Source organism: Gigantopelta aegis, chromosome 1 (assembly GCF_016097555.1).
Source record: "Gigantopelta aegis isolate Gae_Host chromosome 1, Gae_host_genome, whole genome shotgun sequence".
NCBI lineage: Eukaryota > Metazoa > Mollusca > Gastropoda > Neomphalida > Peltospiridae > Gigantopelta > Gigantopelta aegis.
Genome location: NC_054699.1, coordinates 16,653,387 through 16,668,901, shown reverse-complemented (window position 1 = coordinate 16,668,901; position 15,515 = coordinate 16,653,387). Strand labels below are relative to the sequence as shown.

At 37.0% G+C, this 15,515-nt stretch overlaps 1 protein-coding gene across 4 annotated transcripts in view; it reads right to left on the bottom strand.

Moving 5' to 3' along the window:
- The window catches only part of LOC121371237 (FERM, ARHGEF and pleckstrin domain-containing protein 2-like), a 252,110-nt gene that overhangs the window by 81,951 nt on the left and 154,644 nt on the right, over positions 1–15,515 (bottom strand). For 3 of the 4 annotated variants that reach the window (XM_041496995.1, XM_041497003.1, XM_041496977.1), the window contains exons 6-9: positions 14,923–15,020; positions 14,257–14,377; positions 12,807–12,894; positions 5,570–5,734 (exon numbers count right to left, since the gene is read on the bottom strand). In XM_041496995.1, the coding sequence (XP_041352929.1) occupies positions 5,570–5,734; positions 12,807–12,894; positions 14,257–14,377; positions 14,923–15,020 (472 nt within the window). The remainder of the gene's footprint in view (positions 1–5,569; positions 5,735–12,806; positions 12,895–14,256; positions 14,378–14,922; positions 15,021–15,515) is intronic. The other variant, XM_041496985.1, reaches the window with a different exon arrangement.

The window sequence follows — 15,515 nt, the reverse complement described above, 5'->3', positions numbered from 1 at the left end:
TTAAGTTGTATAATGGCACAAGCAATAATGTAAAATAAAAGATGATAATGGGTTGAACTGGAAAGCAAACATTAGGGGAAATATGTTTTCAGGGATGGAGCAGTACAATATCAAGGGCAGATAAAGTGGGGGTTTGTGGAAGCAGGTCAGGTCAAGCTAGGAAGACTAGTCATCATCTCAGTCAGACACTGGTGTAGAGTAGAAGACATTGTGTAATTTATCTCTATTGGCAAATTGAGCTGTAAACTTATAAGCATATGATTTCAATAATAAAGATTACTGAAAACTGTATAATTAAGCCAAAATTGGTCCCGAAAATGTAAATTATAAAACTTCACTGCGATAAATAAAAATAACAAATTAAGATGATCCATTTGTTAAAGCTACAAATCTTGATTCGCTATGGGTCCAGATGTTTAGGGAACCTTGTATATAATATACTAGCCACTACAGAAAGATGTCAATATAAAAACACTAACCAGTTTTCAGCAATTGGTACATCAGTCCATGGTATGTGCTATCCTGTCTGTAGGAGTATATATATATATATATATATATATATATATATATATAAAGACCATTTGCTGCTGATCAGTAACAGAAGTCTATGTCACAGTAAGCAATTTCTTCTCTTCCTCTTTAGACCAAGTTTTACAAATTATAATGTTATGACATCTAATAACTATGGGGCGGGATTTAGCTTAGTCGCCTGAGTGCTCGCTTGAGGTGCGTACGTCGCAGGATCGAACCACCTCAGTGGATCCATTAAACTGATTGGGTTTTTCCCCGTTCCAACCAGTGCAGCATGACTGGTATATCAAAGGCTGTGGTATGTGCTATCCTGTTTGTGTGATGGTGCATATAAAAGATCCCTTGCTACTGATGGAAAAATGTAGCAGGTTTCCTCTCTAAGACTATATGTCAAAATTACCAAATGTTTGTTATCAAATAGCGGATGATTACTTAATCAATGTGGTCTAGTGGTGTCGTTAAACAAAACAAACTTTAACTCTAGACCAAGTTTTACAATTACCATGTTATGATATCAAACAGCCATAGTTTAAAAAGTGCTGGGGTGTCATCAAACAAACATTCTTTTCCCACTGGTCAGTTTTGGTAGACTTTTAGTATGTTATCTTGGATACCTCAAAGTTAAAGTTTGTTTTTTGTTTAATGACACCACTAGAGCACATTGATTAATTAATTATTGGCTATTGGATGTCAAACATTTGGTAATTCTGACCCGTAGTTATCAGAGGAAATCAGTTACATTTTTCATTATCAACAAGGGATCTTTTATATATGCACTTTCTCATAGATAGGACAGCACATACCATGGCCTTTGACCAGTTGTGGTGAAATGGTTGAAACGAGAGAAAAAAAAACCCAATCAGCTGAATGGATCCACTGAGGTGGTTCGATCCTGCGATGCAAGCACCTCAGGCGAGCGCTCAACTGACTGAGCCCCTTGGAAATCCATTGAAAAATCTTTTGATGTATTTGTTTTAAGGTCAGCCACTTCTCTATATGAAACATTGTGCAGCACATCAAATTAGAATCAAGTTTTAAACTACTGTCAGTATATAATGTTGTACGCTGAAAATCAGTTTTTAACTGTTTCAAGATGTTTTAACATTCATGTTTTACATTTTCATACATTTAATTGTTATGTTAGCACAACATTCAACTAATTTTTTCTTTTTAATATATATTACATGTATGTCTGCCAAACCTAATGCTTAACTACTGTCGAATTTATTTATTTTTTTTAAATAGCTTATTCTTGTTGTATTGTCTCCTTGTACATTTGTTCCAGTCCAACTATACATACTAATATATATTATTTAATTAATTAATTCATCCATTCATTTAAACTGGTTTCAAAACTGTTCTTTCTTTTCCTTTTTTTTTTTTTTTGGAGTGGGGGGAGATAAAAACAAATCATGAGTATTATCATCAATGCATTCTTTCTAATTATGTAATACAAGATTTTATTTTACACTTCAAAGAAACCTTGTTTTATATGAATCATAAAGAAATTTGTATCACATAATTAATCTAAACTAATCACATCAATGTCAAATTACACATGCGTTACTGTTTATACTAAAACACATGCTAGACAAGATTTACATTTGTTAGTAACTGTACGCTTATGTTAATCTGTCAAACATTTTGATAGCAAATCTCAACATAAGACTTTACATGTGTTAACAAACATAGAACTTTTAGGGAAGGCTGAAATATCAGTACAATTACGTAGAAAAATAAATACAAATAGGGTTTAGTGAATAAAAATGAAATTAATCTCTTTATGTTGGTACTATTGGGAGGTTTTCAATATGATGTGCAAAATCTGACAAATTCTTCATACAATTCAAATATCTAATATAAAAGCTTTTTTGATGTGATGAAAAATGCTTTCAAAATGCACTGGGGACCATAGAATGGAATTGTTGGAAATTGCTTCAAGTGAGTCACCTATTGAAGTGAATAATGTAAAACCCACACTTACTATTTGCATGGAAAATACTGAATAAAATTGCTGATTTCAAAAAATTTTCTTGACAATAGGCCCACCCACATTAAAATGATTAGCTTAAAAACTTTCACATCATGTCAATTATCTGCCAGGCCACTGTAGACTTCAAGATACTTTTACCTCCTACATCTATAAAAACAGTTATGGTGTGCCATACTTCTATACTAAAAATAATTAAGGGCCATAAATAATACCTACAATGTACACATTATCAAGAGTGGCAATGCCAAATATTGTACAATAAATAGAGGATTCGTCACAAGTGTTTTTTAATATGGAAAATATCAAACAAGTCTTTGTTAACCGGTATTTGTCGACGCTCTGCTGACACAAATAGCAATTAACTAGATCAGATTGATGTTTTACATACGAGAAAACATGAGTAGCAAATTATATTTAATTTATAACACTTCTAAGACAACATTTAAATTTGATATTTAGTAATCAGTGTTTTAAAGTCACCTTCATTGGTAATGGCATCATCACGACTGGTATAATGACGTCACACATTTTTAAACTAAATCTTATAAAAACGTTACACTCAGGTGTACAGGTCTTGTTGACTTGTAAACAAATGACCTATTCAATGACAGCAATAAAAATCTTAACCGGGTCAATACACTAAAATATCAAATGGGTTTATGACATGGATATTTTGGATAAGTCATTGGATAAATACAGGTTATTAAACTTACTCTTTATATTATGGGTAAGTCGTAGGATAAATCCATGTTATTAAACTTACTCTTTATATTATGGGTAAGTCATAGGATAAATGCATGTTGTTAAACTTACTCTTTATATTATGGGTAAGTCATAGGATAAATACATGTTATAAAACTTACTCTTTATATTATGGGTAAGTCATAGGATAAATACATGTTATGAAACTTACTCTTTATATTATGGGTAAGTCATAGGATAAATACATGTTATGAAACTTACTCTTTATATTATGGGTAAGTCATAGGATAAATACATGTTATGAAACTTACTCTTTATATTATGGGTAAGTCATAGGATAAATACATGTTATGAAACTTACTCTTTATATTATGGGTAAGTCATAGGATAAATACATGTTATGAAACTTACTCTTTATATTATGGGTAAGTCATAGGATAAATACATGTTATGAAACTTACTCTTTATATTATGGGTACCGTATATCTTCGCCTGTAAGTCGATCTCGGCTATAAGTCGAGTCCCTAATTTCAAGCCCTGAAAACGTATTTTTTTATTGACCCGTTTATAAGTCGACCCATGAAAAACTACTTATAAATATTGAAATATTTCTTATTTTCAGCATATGAGAACAATAATATTTGAACAAAAGAAAATTATTTTACAAACTTCGGTTTTCACGTTTTGTACATCACAATATAATCAGACTATTCCAATCAAACTATCATTATTACATAGCATCAAAACGAAATATTCCCTTAGTAGAGAGTGAAAGCTGTTTGACTGTTACTGTATAGTACTGTACAGATGGTTTTGTGCACAGACAACAACTTTATTTATAAACACTGACAACAGATCACTACGATAAAACTGAAAGTATCACGTTTTGCCGCCATATTAATACATGTAAGGAGGATAACTCTAGAAAGTACACTGGTTTTTGTACCAAATGATGTGTGTCCCTATTGCTCTAGATAGTGAACTGCAGAGATCAGTCTATTTTAAGGGAAAGCTCAGTAATATTCATGAAGTTAATCACCTCCAAAACATTGTTTGAACAACCATTAATGCCAGTGAGCAGATTTCAAAATAAACTCGGGCAACAGGTAGTTAGTATTGTTTACATTTTTACTATTAGTGATGACTGTTAATTTAACTAAGTGGACTGTTGTCTTGGCATGTAAGTGAGATCGTACGCCTTTTCGCATAACCAAAACCGTTCTAATGCCAAAAAAAATAGGTTATAAAAAATAAATGTCAAATTAACATATTCGAGTATAAATACATGGCATACTTCAACAATAAAACTTGTAAAATAATCCCCAAAACAGTAATATTTTTTGGTTAATTTTTTTTACCCTCTTATAAGTCGACCCCCCTAGTTATAAAATATTTTTTGGGTGAAAAAAATTCGACTTATAGGCGAAGATATACGGTAAGTCATAGGATAAATACATGTTATGAAACTTACTCTTTATATTATGGGTAAGTCATAGGATAAATACATGTTATGAAACTTACTCTTTATATTATGGGTAAGTCATAGGATAAATACATGTTATGAAACTTACTCTTTATATTATGGGTAAGTCACAGGATAAATACATGTTATGAAACTTACTCTTTATATTATGGGTAAGTCACAGGATAAATACATGTTATGAAACTTACTCTTTATATTATGGGTAAGTCACAGGATAAATACATGTTATGAAACTTACTCTTTATATTATGGGTAAGTCACAGGATAAATACATGTTATGAAACTTACTCTTTATATTAAAGGTAAGTCACAGGATAAATACATGTTATGAAACTTAGTCTTTATATTATAGGTAAGTTAGAGGATAAATAGATGTTAGGAAACTTAGTCTTAATATTATAGGTAAGTCATAGGATAAATACATGTTATATTAAACTTACTACTTTATATTATAGGTAAGTCATAGGATAAATAGATGTTATGAAACTTAGTCTTAATATTACTATGGGTAGGAAGGAAATGGTTTATTTATGGTTATATGGTGTCGGTACTATGGGTAAGTCATAGGATAAATACATATAATGAAATTACTCTTTATATTAGAGGTAAGTCACAGGATAAATACATATTATGAAATTTACTCTTTATATTATGGGTAAGTCATAGTATAAAATACATGTTATATTAAACTTACTCTTTATATTATACATAAGTCATAGAATAAATACATGTTATGTTAAACTTACTACTTTAAAACCTTCACATTTACCATCAAAACATCCACCTGCCTGGTAAAGTATGTGCAGACGTCTCGGGAGTGATTCCTAGATATTTTTTCTTTTTTTGCTCAGTATACTAACCTTACTTACATAGCTTTCAGGGTGGAGTTTTATCAAGAATTTCTTCCTCTTAAAACTAAGTTTCCTAATTTTGGCCCAGGAGAAGGTGTTAATTTTGGTACTGTTCTGAAAGACTAGAACTCCCATGTGGGCCACAGCCAGGTTCAGAGGAACTCCTTCATGATCCTGAAACAAACAAAAACAGAAAAAATTAAAATATACGGAACAGCAAAAGAAATATTAAAAAGGAAGGAAGGAAATGTTTTATTTACCAATGCACTCAACACTTTTTATTTATGGTTATATGGCATTGGAAGGAAGGAAGGAAATGTTTTATTTATCGACACATTCAACACATTTTATTTACTGTTATATGGCATTAGACATATGGTTAAGGACCACACAGATATTGAGAGAGGATATCTGCTGTCACCAATTCATGGGCTACACTTTTCCATTGGCAGCAAGGGATCTTTTATATGCACCATCCCACAGACAGGGTAGCACATACCATGGCCTTTGATATACCAGTCGTGGTGCACTGGCTGGAATGAGAAATAGCCCAGTGGGCCCACCGACGGGGATTGATCCCACACCGACCGCGCATCAAGCGAGCGCTGTACCACTGGGCTACGTTCTGCCCCCCCCCCCAATAAATATATAAAACAAAAAAAACATTCATGATAAAAAATTATATATAAACAGGATGTCAGATAGGGCCTAAATTGTTCACAAGAACATTGATAATTTTAACATACACAAAAACTAATAGGATTCAAAGAGAATGATTCAAAATACATTAAAGAAAACTGAATTAATATGTTTTTCTTTTGTAATTCAGTTTATATAACTGTACTTTAAATGTCACTTCCGTAGGGTGTGGGTGTGTGCCCCTGAATGCTATCCTAGTACATCGTAAATGTCAGACTTTCACTTCCGTAGGGTGTGGGTGTGTGCCCCTGAATGCTATCCTAGTACATCGTAAATGTCAGACTTTCACTATCATAGGGTGTGGGTGTGTGCCCCTGAATGCTATCCTAGTACATCGTAAATGTCAGACTTTCACTTCCGTAGGGTGTGGGTGTGTGCCCCTGAATGCTATCCTAGTACATCGTAAATGTCAGACTTTCACTTTTAGTAGGGTGTGGGTGTGTGCCCCTGAATGTCATCTTACTACATCATAAATGTCAGACTTTCACTTTAGTAGGGTGTGGGTGTACGCCCCTGAATGCCATCCTAGTACATCGTAAATGTCAGACTTTCACTTTCATAGGGTGTGGGTGTGTGCCCCTGAATGCCATCCTAGTACATCGTAAATGTCAGACTTTCACTTCCGTAGGGTGTGGGTGTACGCCCTGAATGCCATCCTAGTACATCGTAAATGTCAGACTTTCACTATCGTAGGGTGTGGGTGTGTGCCCCTGAATGCCATCCTAGTACATCGTAAATGTCAGACTTTCACTTCTGTAGGGTGTGGGTGTGTGCCCCTGAATGCCATCCTAGTACATCGTAAATGTCAGACTTTCACTTTCATAGGGTGCGGGTGTTTGCCCCTGAATGCCATCCTAGTACATCGTAAATGTCAGACTTTCACTTCCGTAGGGTGTGGGTGTACGCCCCTGAATGCCATCCTAGTACATCGTAAATGTCAGACTTTCACTATCGTAGGGTGTGGGTGTGTGCCCCTGAATGCCATCCTAGTACATCGTAAATGTCAGACTTTCACTTCCGTAGGGTGTGGGTGTGTGCCCCTGAATGCCATCCTAGTACATCGTAAATCTCAGACTTTCACTTTCATAGGGTGTGGGTGTTTGCCCCTGAATGCCATCCTACTACATTGTAAATGTCAGACTTTCACTTTCGTAGGGTGTGGGTGTACGCCCCTGAATGCCATCCTAGTACATCGTAAATGTCAGACTTTCACTTTCATAGGGTGTGGGTGTGTGCCCCTGAATGCCATCCTACTACATGGTAAATGTCAGACTTTCACTTTCGTAGGGTGTGGGTGTGTGCCCCTGAATGCCATCCTAGTACATCATAAATGTCAGACTTTCACTTTCATAGGGTGTGGGTGTACGCCCCTGAATGCCATCCTAGTACATCGTAAATGTCAGACTTTCACTATCATAGGGTGTGGGTGTGTGCCCCTGAATGCTATCCTAGTACATCGTAAATGTCAGACTTTCACTTCCGTAGGGTGTGGGTGTGTGCCCCTGAATGCTATCCTAGTACATCGTAAATGTCAGACTTTCACTTTTAGTAGGGTGTGGGTGTGTGCCCCTGAATGTCATCTTACTACATCATAAATGTCAGACTTTCACTTTAGTAGGGTGTGGGTGTACGCCCCTGAATGCCATCCTAGTACATCGTAAATGTCAGACTTTCACTTTCATAGGGTGTGGGTGTGTGCCCCTGAATGCCATCCTAGTACATCGTAAATGTCAGACTTTCACTTCCGTAGGGTGTGGGTGTACGCCCTGAATGCCATCCTAGTACATCGTAAATGTCAGACTTTCACTATCGTAGGGTGTGGGTGTGTGCCCCTGAATGCCATCCTAGTACATCGTAAATGTCAGACTTTCACTTCCGTAGGGTGTGGGTGTGTGCCCCTGAATGCCATCCTAGTACATCGTAAATGTCAGACTTTCACTTTCATAGGGTGCGGGTGTTTGCCCCTGAATGCCATCCTAGTACATCGTAAATGTCAGACTTTCACTTCCGTAGGGTGTGGGTGTACGCCCCTGAATGCCATCCTAGTACATCGTAAATGTCAGACTTTCACTATCGTAGGGTGTGGGTGTGTGCCCCTGAATGCCATCCTAGTACATCGTAAATGTCAGACTTTCACTTCCGTAGGGTGTGGGTGTGTGCCCCTGAATGCCATCCTAGTACATCGTAAATCTCAGACTTTCACTTTCATAGGGTGTGGGTGTTTGCCCCTGAATGCCATCCTACTACATTGTAAATGTCAGACTTTCACTTTCGTAGGGTGTGGGTGTACGCCCCTGAATGCCATCCTAGTACATCGTAAATGTCAGACTTTCACTTTCATAGGGTGTGGGTGTGTGCCCCTGAATGCCATCCTAGTACATCGTAAATGTCAGACTTTCACTTCCGTAGGGTGTGGGTGTACGCCCTGAATGCCATCCTAGTACATCGTAAATGTCAGACTTTCACTATCGTAGGGTGTGGGTGTGTGCCCCTGAATGCCATCCTAGTACATCGTAAATGTCAGACTTTCACTTCCGTAGGGTGTGGGTGTGTGCCCCTGAATGCCATCCTAGTACATCGTAAATGTCAGACTTTCACTTTCATAGGGTGCGGGTGTTTGCCCCTGAATGCCATCCTACTACATCGTAAATGTCAGACTTTCACTTCCGTAGGGTGTGGGTGTACGCCCCTGAATGTCCTAGTACATCGTAAATGTCAGACTTTCACTATCGTAGGGTGTGGGTGTGTGCCCCTGAATGCCATCCTAGTACATCGTAAATGTCAGACTTTCACTTCCGTAGGGTGTGGGTGTGTGCCCCTGAATGCCCCTGAATGCCATCCTATAGGGTGTGGGTGTTTGCCCCTACATCCTACTACATTGTAAATGTCAGACTTTCACTTTCGTAGGGTGTGGGTGTACGCCCCTGAATGCCATCCTAGTACATCGTAAATGTCAGACTTTCACTTTCATAGGGTGTGGGTGTGTGCCCCTGAATGCCATCCTACTACATGGTAAATGTCAGACTTTCACTTTCGTAGGGTGTGGGTGTGTGCCCCTGAATGCCATCCTAGTACATCATAAATGTCAGACTTTCACTTTCATAGGGTGTGGGTGTACGCCCCTGAATGCCATCCTAGTACATCGTAAATGTCAGACTTTCACTTTCATAGGGTGTGGGTGTGTGCCCCTGAATGCCATCCTAGTACATCGTAAATGTCAGACTTTCACTTTCGTAGGGTGCGGGTGTTTGCCCCTAAATGCTATCCTACTACATCGTAAATGTCAGACTTTCACTTTCGTAGGGTGTGGGTGTGTGCCCCTGAATGCCATCCTAGTACATCGTAAATGTCAGACTTTCACTTTCATAGGGTGCGGGTGTTTGCCCCTGAATGCCATCCTACTACATCGTAAATGTCAGACTTTCACTTTCGTAGGGTGTGGGTGTGTGCCCCTGAATGCCATCCTAGTACATCGTAAATGTCAGACTTTCACTTTCATAGGGTGCGGGTGTTTGCCCCTGAATGCCATCCTACTACATCGTAAATGTCAGACTTTCACTTTCGTAGGGTGTGGGTGTGTGCCCCTGAATGCCATCCTACTACATTGTAAATGTCAGACTTTCACTTTAGTAGGGTGTGGGTGTGTGCCCCTGAATGCCATCCTAGTACATCGTTAATGTCAGACTTTCACTTCCGTAGGGTGTGGGTATACGCCCCTGAATGCCATCCTACTACATCGTAAATGTCAGACTTTCACTTTTGTAGGGTGTGGGTGTGTGCCCCTGAATGCCATCCTACTACATTGTAAATGTCAGACTTTCACTTTCGTAGGGTGTGGGTGTACGCCCCTGAATGCCATCCTACTACATCGTAAATGTCAGACTTTCACTTTCATAGGGTGCGGGTGTTTGCCCCTGAATGCCATCCTACTACATCGTAAATGTCAGACTTTCACTTTCGTAATGTTTGGGTGTTTGCCCTGAATGCCATCCTAGTACATTCTAAATCTCAGACTTTCACTTTCATAGGGTGTGGGTGTGTGCCCCTGAATGCCATCCTACTACATCGTAAATGTCAGACTTTCACTTTCATAGGGTGTGGGTGTGTGCTTTCAGCCTCAGTAAACCCTTTAAACCTCCCAAGCTTATGCTTCTGTATTCATAGATTCATTTTTGGCAACATTAACTAAAACAATTTTTAAATATAATTAACAGCACTTTATAATATAAAATTAATATTATAGACATATTAATCATATGCTCTTTAATTTAAAATTTTAAAATTTCAACACAACTCTTGGTACAACATGATTTTAAAGGAAAACAAAAATTTTACGTTAAACTTGTTAAGCTGCGTTATTTAGATTTTTACAACAAAGGATAACTCCATCTTTTCCGCCATGTTTCTTCTTCTTTTGGGTGGTAATGTTCTGTAAACACTAGAGAACCCAAGCAGAAAGTTGGAACTACAAACTATAACGATTTGTATCACTGTATACAAAATGTGGTGCTTTTCATGGACACTCTTGCTTTTGTGTCATCAAAACAGAAAGTGTATACCTGTGTTATATGGGCTGTAGCAGATGTTCGTTTTTTAAGAAACCCACGGGAGTGAAAAATTGCACTTTTCAAAATGTCAAGGATATTCGGTTTTGTGTTTCATACTAGCATGAAACTCAAAAAATTTCACGTTCAATTCTTATAATTCCAAACACATAACCATGTCATTAATGTAAAGCTCTTTAAAATAAAAAGTGAACTCTATTTTCCAACTATTTACTATTTTATTAACACGAAATTCATACTCAACATTAGCGGAATCCCTATGGTGGTTCGGCTTTTTTCGTCAATAGCCGAATGAGAGAATGACAATGTTACAATCATTAATACAATTCATATTAATTTTTTGCATTAAATGTCAATACCAACTAAAAACATTTTGAATTCACTAGAAACATATAACGTAAGTAATTTTAATAACTTTTAACCTGTAATAAAAATGTCTGAAGCGACCTATTTTGTATGCTATAATTTATATGTGAAGATGTTTAGAAGTTTGACAGCAGACGATTACTGTTTGATGTCTAAAAATAGGAAATTCCTCAGGGATTCCTTTGTTGACATAATTCATAAAGTAGTTCCGGCTATATAGCCAAAAATAGTGCTAAACTGAGATTCATGGTGCTATGAATGCCAGTTTTTATCATCATGTGATACGAATTTGACCAATCCAAGGGTTTATAATAAAGGGATTTTTAGAGATTGGAATTATTTACGAATTGAACGTGAAATTTTTTGAGTTTCATGCTAGTATGAAACGCAAGACCACTTTACACACTGTATGAATGGCGTAACGTGTTATTTTCTTAACTCTATTTTCCGTCAATAGGAAAATTGCACTTCTCAAATTAATCATGGAGAAATCAAATCATTAAAGGGCCCTTAAAATATGATGTAATATTATACACTCATATATTACACATTATCAAAACTGGCATTGTCAAATATTTTATAATACAATGAATGAATAAATATTTAACGACACCCCAGCATGATTAATACATCAGCTATTGGGTGTTTACAGAAATATACTGATGGAGAGAAATAAGGGAACGGATGGTATTTGAGAGCAAATGTAATTCACTACTAGAGTAGTTAAGTCTGTATGAAATACAGAGATATATTGTGACACTGCATGTCAGTACTGTGGGGTTGACATCCAGGAACACGGTTAATTTCCTGATACTTGTAGACGAGGATTTTGGTTGTAGTCAACATTTGATGTTACTACTCGCTTGTTCCTTTATTTTTTTCCATCGGTATATATATACATCAAATTGGGAATTTTCAGTGGCACTTTCTTGTGGGAAGGGGCTTATGTTTGGTACCACAGAATCTGGATAAATCTCTGGAGGGTTCATCACAGTGTTTTTTAATATGTAAAAAAAAATTTTTAAAGTCTTTATTAATCAGTATTTGTCGAGGGTCTGATGAGACAAATACCAAGTAACTGGACAAGGTTAATATTTTACATATGAAATCAAAACACTCCCTAAATATCATTAAATGCTTTGGAGATACCACCCCCCCCCCCCCCCCCCCCCCGCCACTTCCTCTTTACAAACAAGTCACTGACAGTGTATACACAGTGAAATTAATTACACCCCCCTTAAAATAATAAAGGACACAGATTTACACTTTTGATAAAAATGCCAGTCGTTATTGCTTAAAACTCAACATGTTCCAACTCCTCATCCCAATCCTTGTCTCTCCACCACCAAAAACAAAAAGTAAATAATACAGTGAAACCTCTCAAAACCAGACACTCTGTAAACCAGAATTATCTGAAAACAGACATTTTCCAGTCCCTTTTTAAATAACAATACAGAACATTATCTCTAAGCTGGATACCCTATAAAACCAGACATTTTCCACAATCCCTTTTTAAAATACCAGTACAGAACAGAACGTCTCCTAAAACCTTTAACTTGGTCAGGTGGGTGTCCGGTTTACAGGTTTTCACTGTAATTAAAATAAATGAAAAACACCTTTGCTTGATTCATTCTAATTCCATAGAGTTCCATCTTCCTTGCCGTGTCTAACAAATTGAGATCAGCTTCTGAGGGGCTCTCTCCTCTGAAACAGAAAATTATTTCATTAGATCACAGTAAGATTTATAGGATATAAAACAAGCTTCCATATACTAAATGATAGCAAGTTTAATATCCTATTTATTACCCATAATATCCTATTTATTACCCATAATCAATCTTAATTTATAGCACTCAACTCATTGGTTGACGGGGCGGTATGTAGCCCAGTGGTAAAGCGTTCGCTTGATGTGCAGTCGGTCTGGGATCGATCTCCGTTGGTGGACCTATTAGGCTATTTCTCGTTCCAGCCAGTGCTCTACAACTGGTGTAACAAAGGTTGTGGCCTTGCTGCTAATCGAAAAGAATAGCCCATGAAGTGGTGACAGCAGGTTTCCTCTCTCTATATCTGTGTGGTCCTTAACCATATGTCTGACGCCATATAACCATAAATAAAATGTGTTGAGGGCGTCGTTAAATAAAACATTTCCTTCCTTCCTTCATTGGTTGACATTCATGTAATTTGTGTATACAAAACATCAGCTATTGAATGTCCAACATTTGGTAATTCTGACATATTACACGCAGTCTTAGAGAGGAAAGCCTCTACATTTTCCTATTAGTAGCAACAGATCTTTAATATGCACCATCCCACAGACAGGACAGCAGATACCACGGCCTTTGATATATACCAGCAAGGATCTTTAATATGCACCATCCCACAGACAGGACAGCAGATACCACGGCATTTGATATATACCAGCAAGGATCTTTTATAAGCACCATCCCAAGACCAGGACAGCAGATACCACGGCCTTTGATATATACCAGCAAGGATCTTTAATATGCACCATCCCACAGACAGGACAGCAGATACCACGGCCTTTGATATATACCAGCAAGAATCTTTTATAAGCACCATCCCAAGACCAGGATAGCACATACCATGGCCTTTGATATGCCAGTCATGGTGCACTGGCTGGAACAAGAAATAGCCCAATGGGCCACCGACAGGGATCAATCCTGGACTGACCACGCATCAATCAGGCAAGTGATTTACCACTGGGCTACTTCCTGCCCCCCCCCCCCCCCACCCCTCCCTTTAGAAAGAAAGAAAGAAATGTTTTATTTAACGACGCACTCAACACATTTTATTTACGGTTATATGGCTACTCTTTTTTATTAGCAGCAAGGGATCTTTTATATGCACCATCCCATAGACAGGTTAGTACATACCACGGCCTTTGATATACCAGTCGTGGTACACTGGCTGGAACGAGAAATAGCCCAATGGGCCCACTGATGGGGATCGATCCTACACTGACCGCGCATCAAGCGAGCACTGTACCACTGGCTAAAACATCTCTTCCCCCCCCCCCCCCCCCCCAGAAAGACAAAAAAGACTTACATATGTTGTTTGTGGTATTCCATGATTTTCTGTTCCAGGTCGGGGGTCTGGTGCGGGACGAACTTGATGGAAGACAGGTACGTGTGGTCCTGGTACTCATCTAGACAATCACCAATTTCAGCTGAAAATTTTAAAAGTGAAAAATAATAACTAAGTTCTCAATTTTAACTGATATTTAAAAATAATACTGAAAAGCACCAATTTTCAGCTAAAAATATGAAATTGAAAAATAATAATGAAATTCACGAATGTTTTATGGGTGTTTTGGCTACCCATTTGTGGATTGGGCTACCAGATATAGTCTGCCAAGCTACTAGATTTTTTTTTGCACATCCATTTACTCTGCAATCAAAAAGATGCTGAAACACCTTAAAACCCCACCTAAAACAACATTTATAAATAAATGTAAATGATTTTGCTTTTTTTTTTGTTTATTTATTAAAATTATGGGACTACCAAATTTTTATTGAGGGCTACCAGATTTTATAACCCGGTGGGCTACCACTGAAAAAAGTTCAGGTCAAGGCCTGACATTCTTGCCTTTTTACTTTGTTAACATGAAGACTGTGAAAACATGAAGTAAATCTTCTGTTTGTTTTTTAAATTGTACTTAATATTTCAGTGTATTAAAAGACGGATGCTGTGGTACAAGTGATAAAACCATACCTTGAGCAATGTATGACGCAAGGAGAGCTGCAGTGTTCTCGCTGCATGGCATAACTCCCAGTAACAGATCTTGCTTTATCTGCAGGGCAAAGAAGTATCTGCAAAAAAAAAAAAAAAAAAGTTTTTAAAAATCTCTATTATTAATAATAATAATAATAATAATAATAATAATAAAAAAAAATAATAATAATAAAAATAATAATAATAAAATAACAGTGGTTTTGACAAACTAAAACAAATTTCCTTTAAAGTCAGGGCTTATTCAGGGCTTCTAGAATTTTTTATAAAATCCACTAGCCATGGGATCAGTGATTTTAAAAATGTACTAGCCACGATTAAAGATTCACTAGCCCTACTTTACTTTAAAGAGACATACCCTAGTTTTTAAACATTACAGCGTATTTAACACTATTAGACCCATTTATGATTACTGAAATCAAACATTACTTATACATATAGCTTAAAAACACTAACACTGGAGGGCAGAATATTCATATTTACTAAATAAACTTAACTGCAACATTTGACCCAAAAAATTCACTAGCCGTTGGGCATGGCAATAGTAGTTACTTATTAGCCCAACATTGAATATC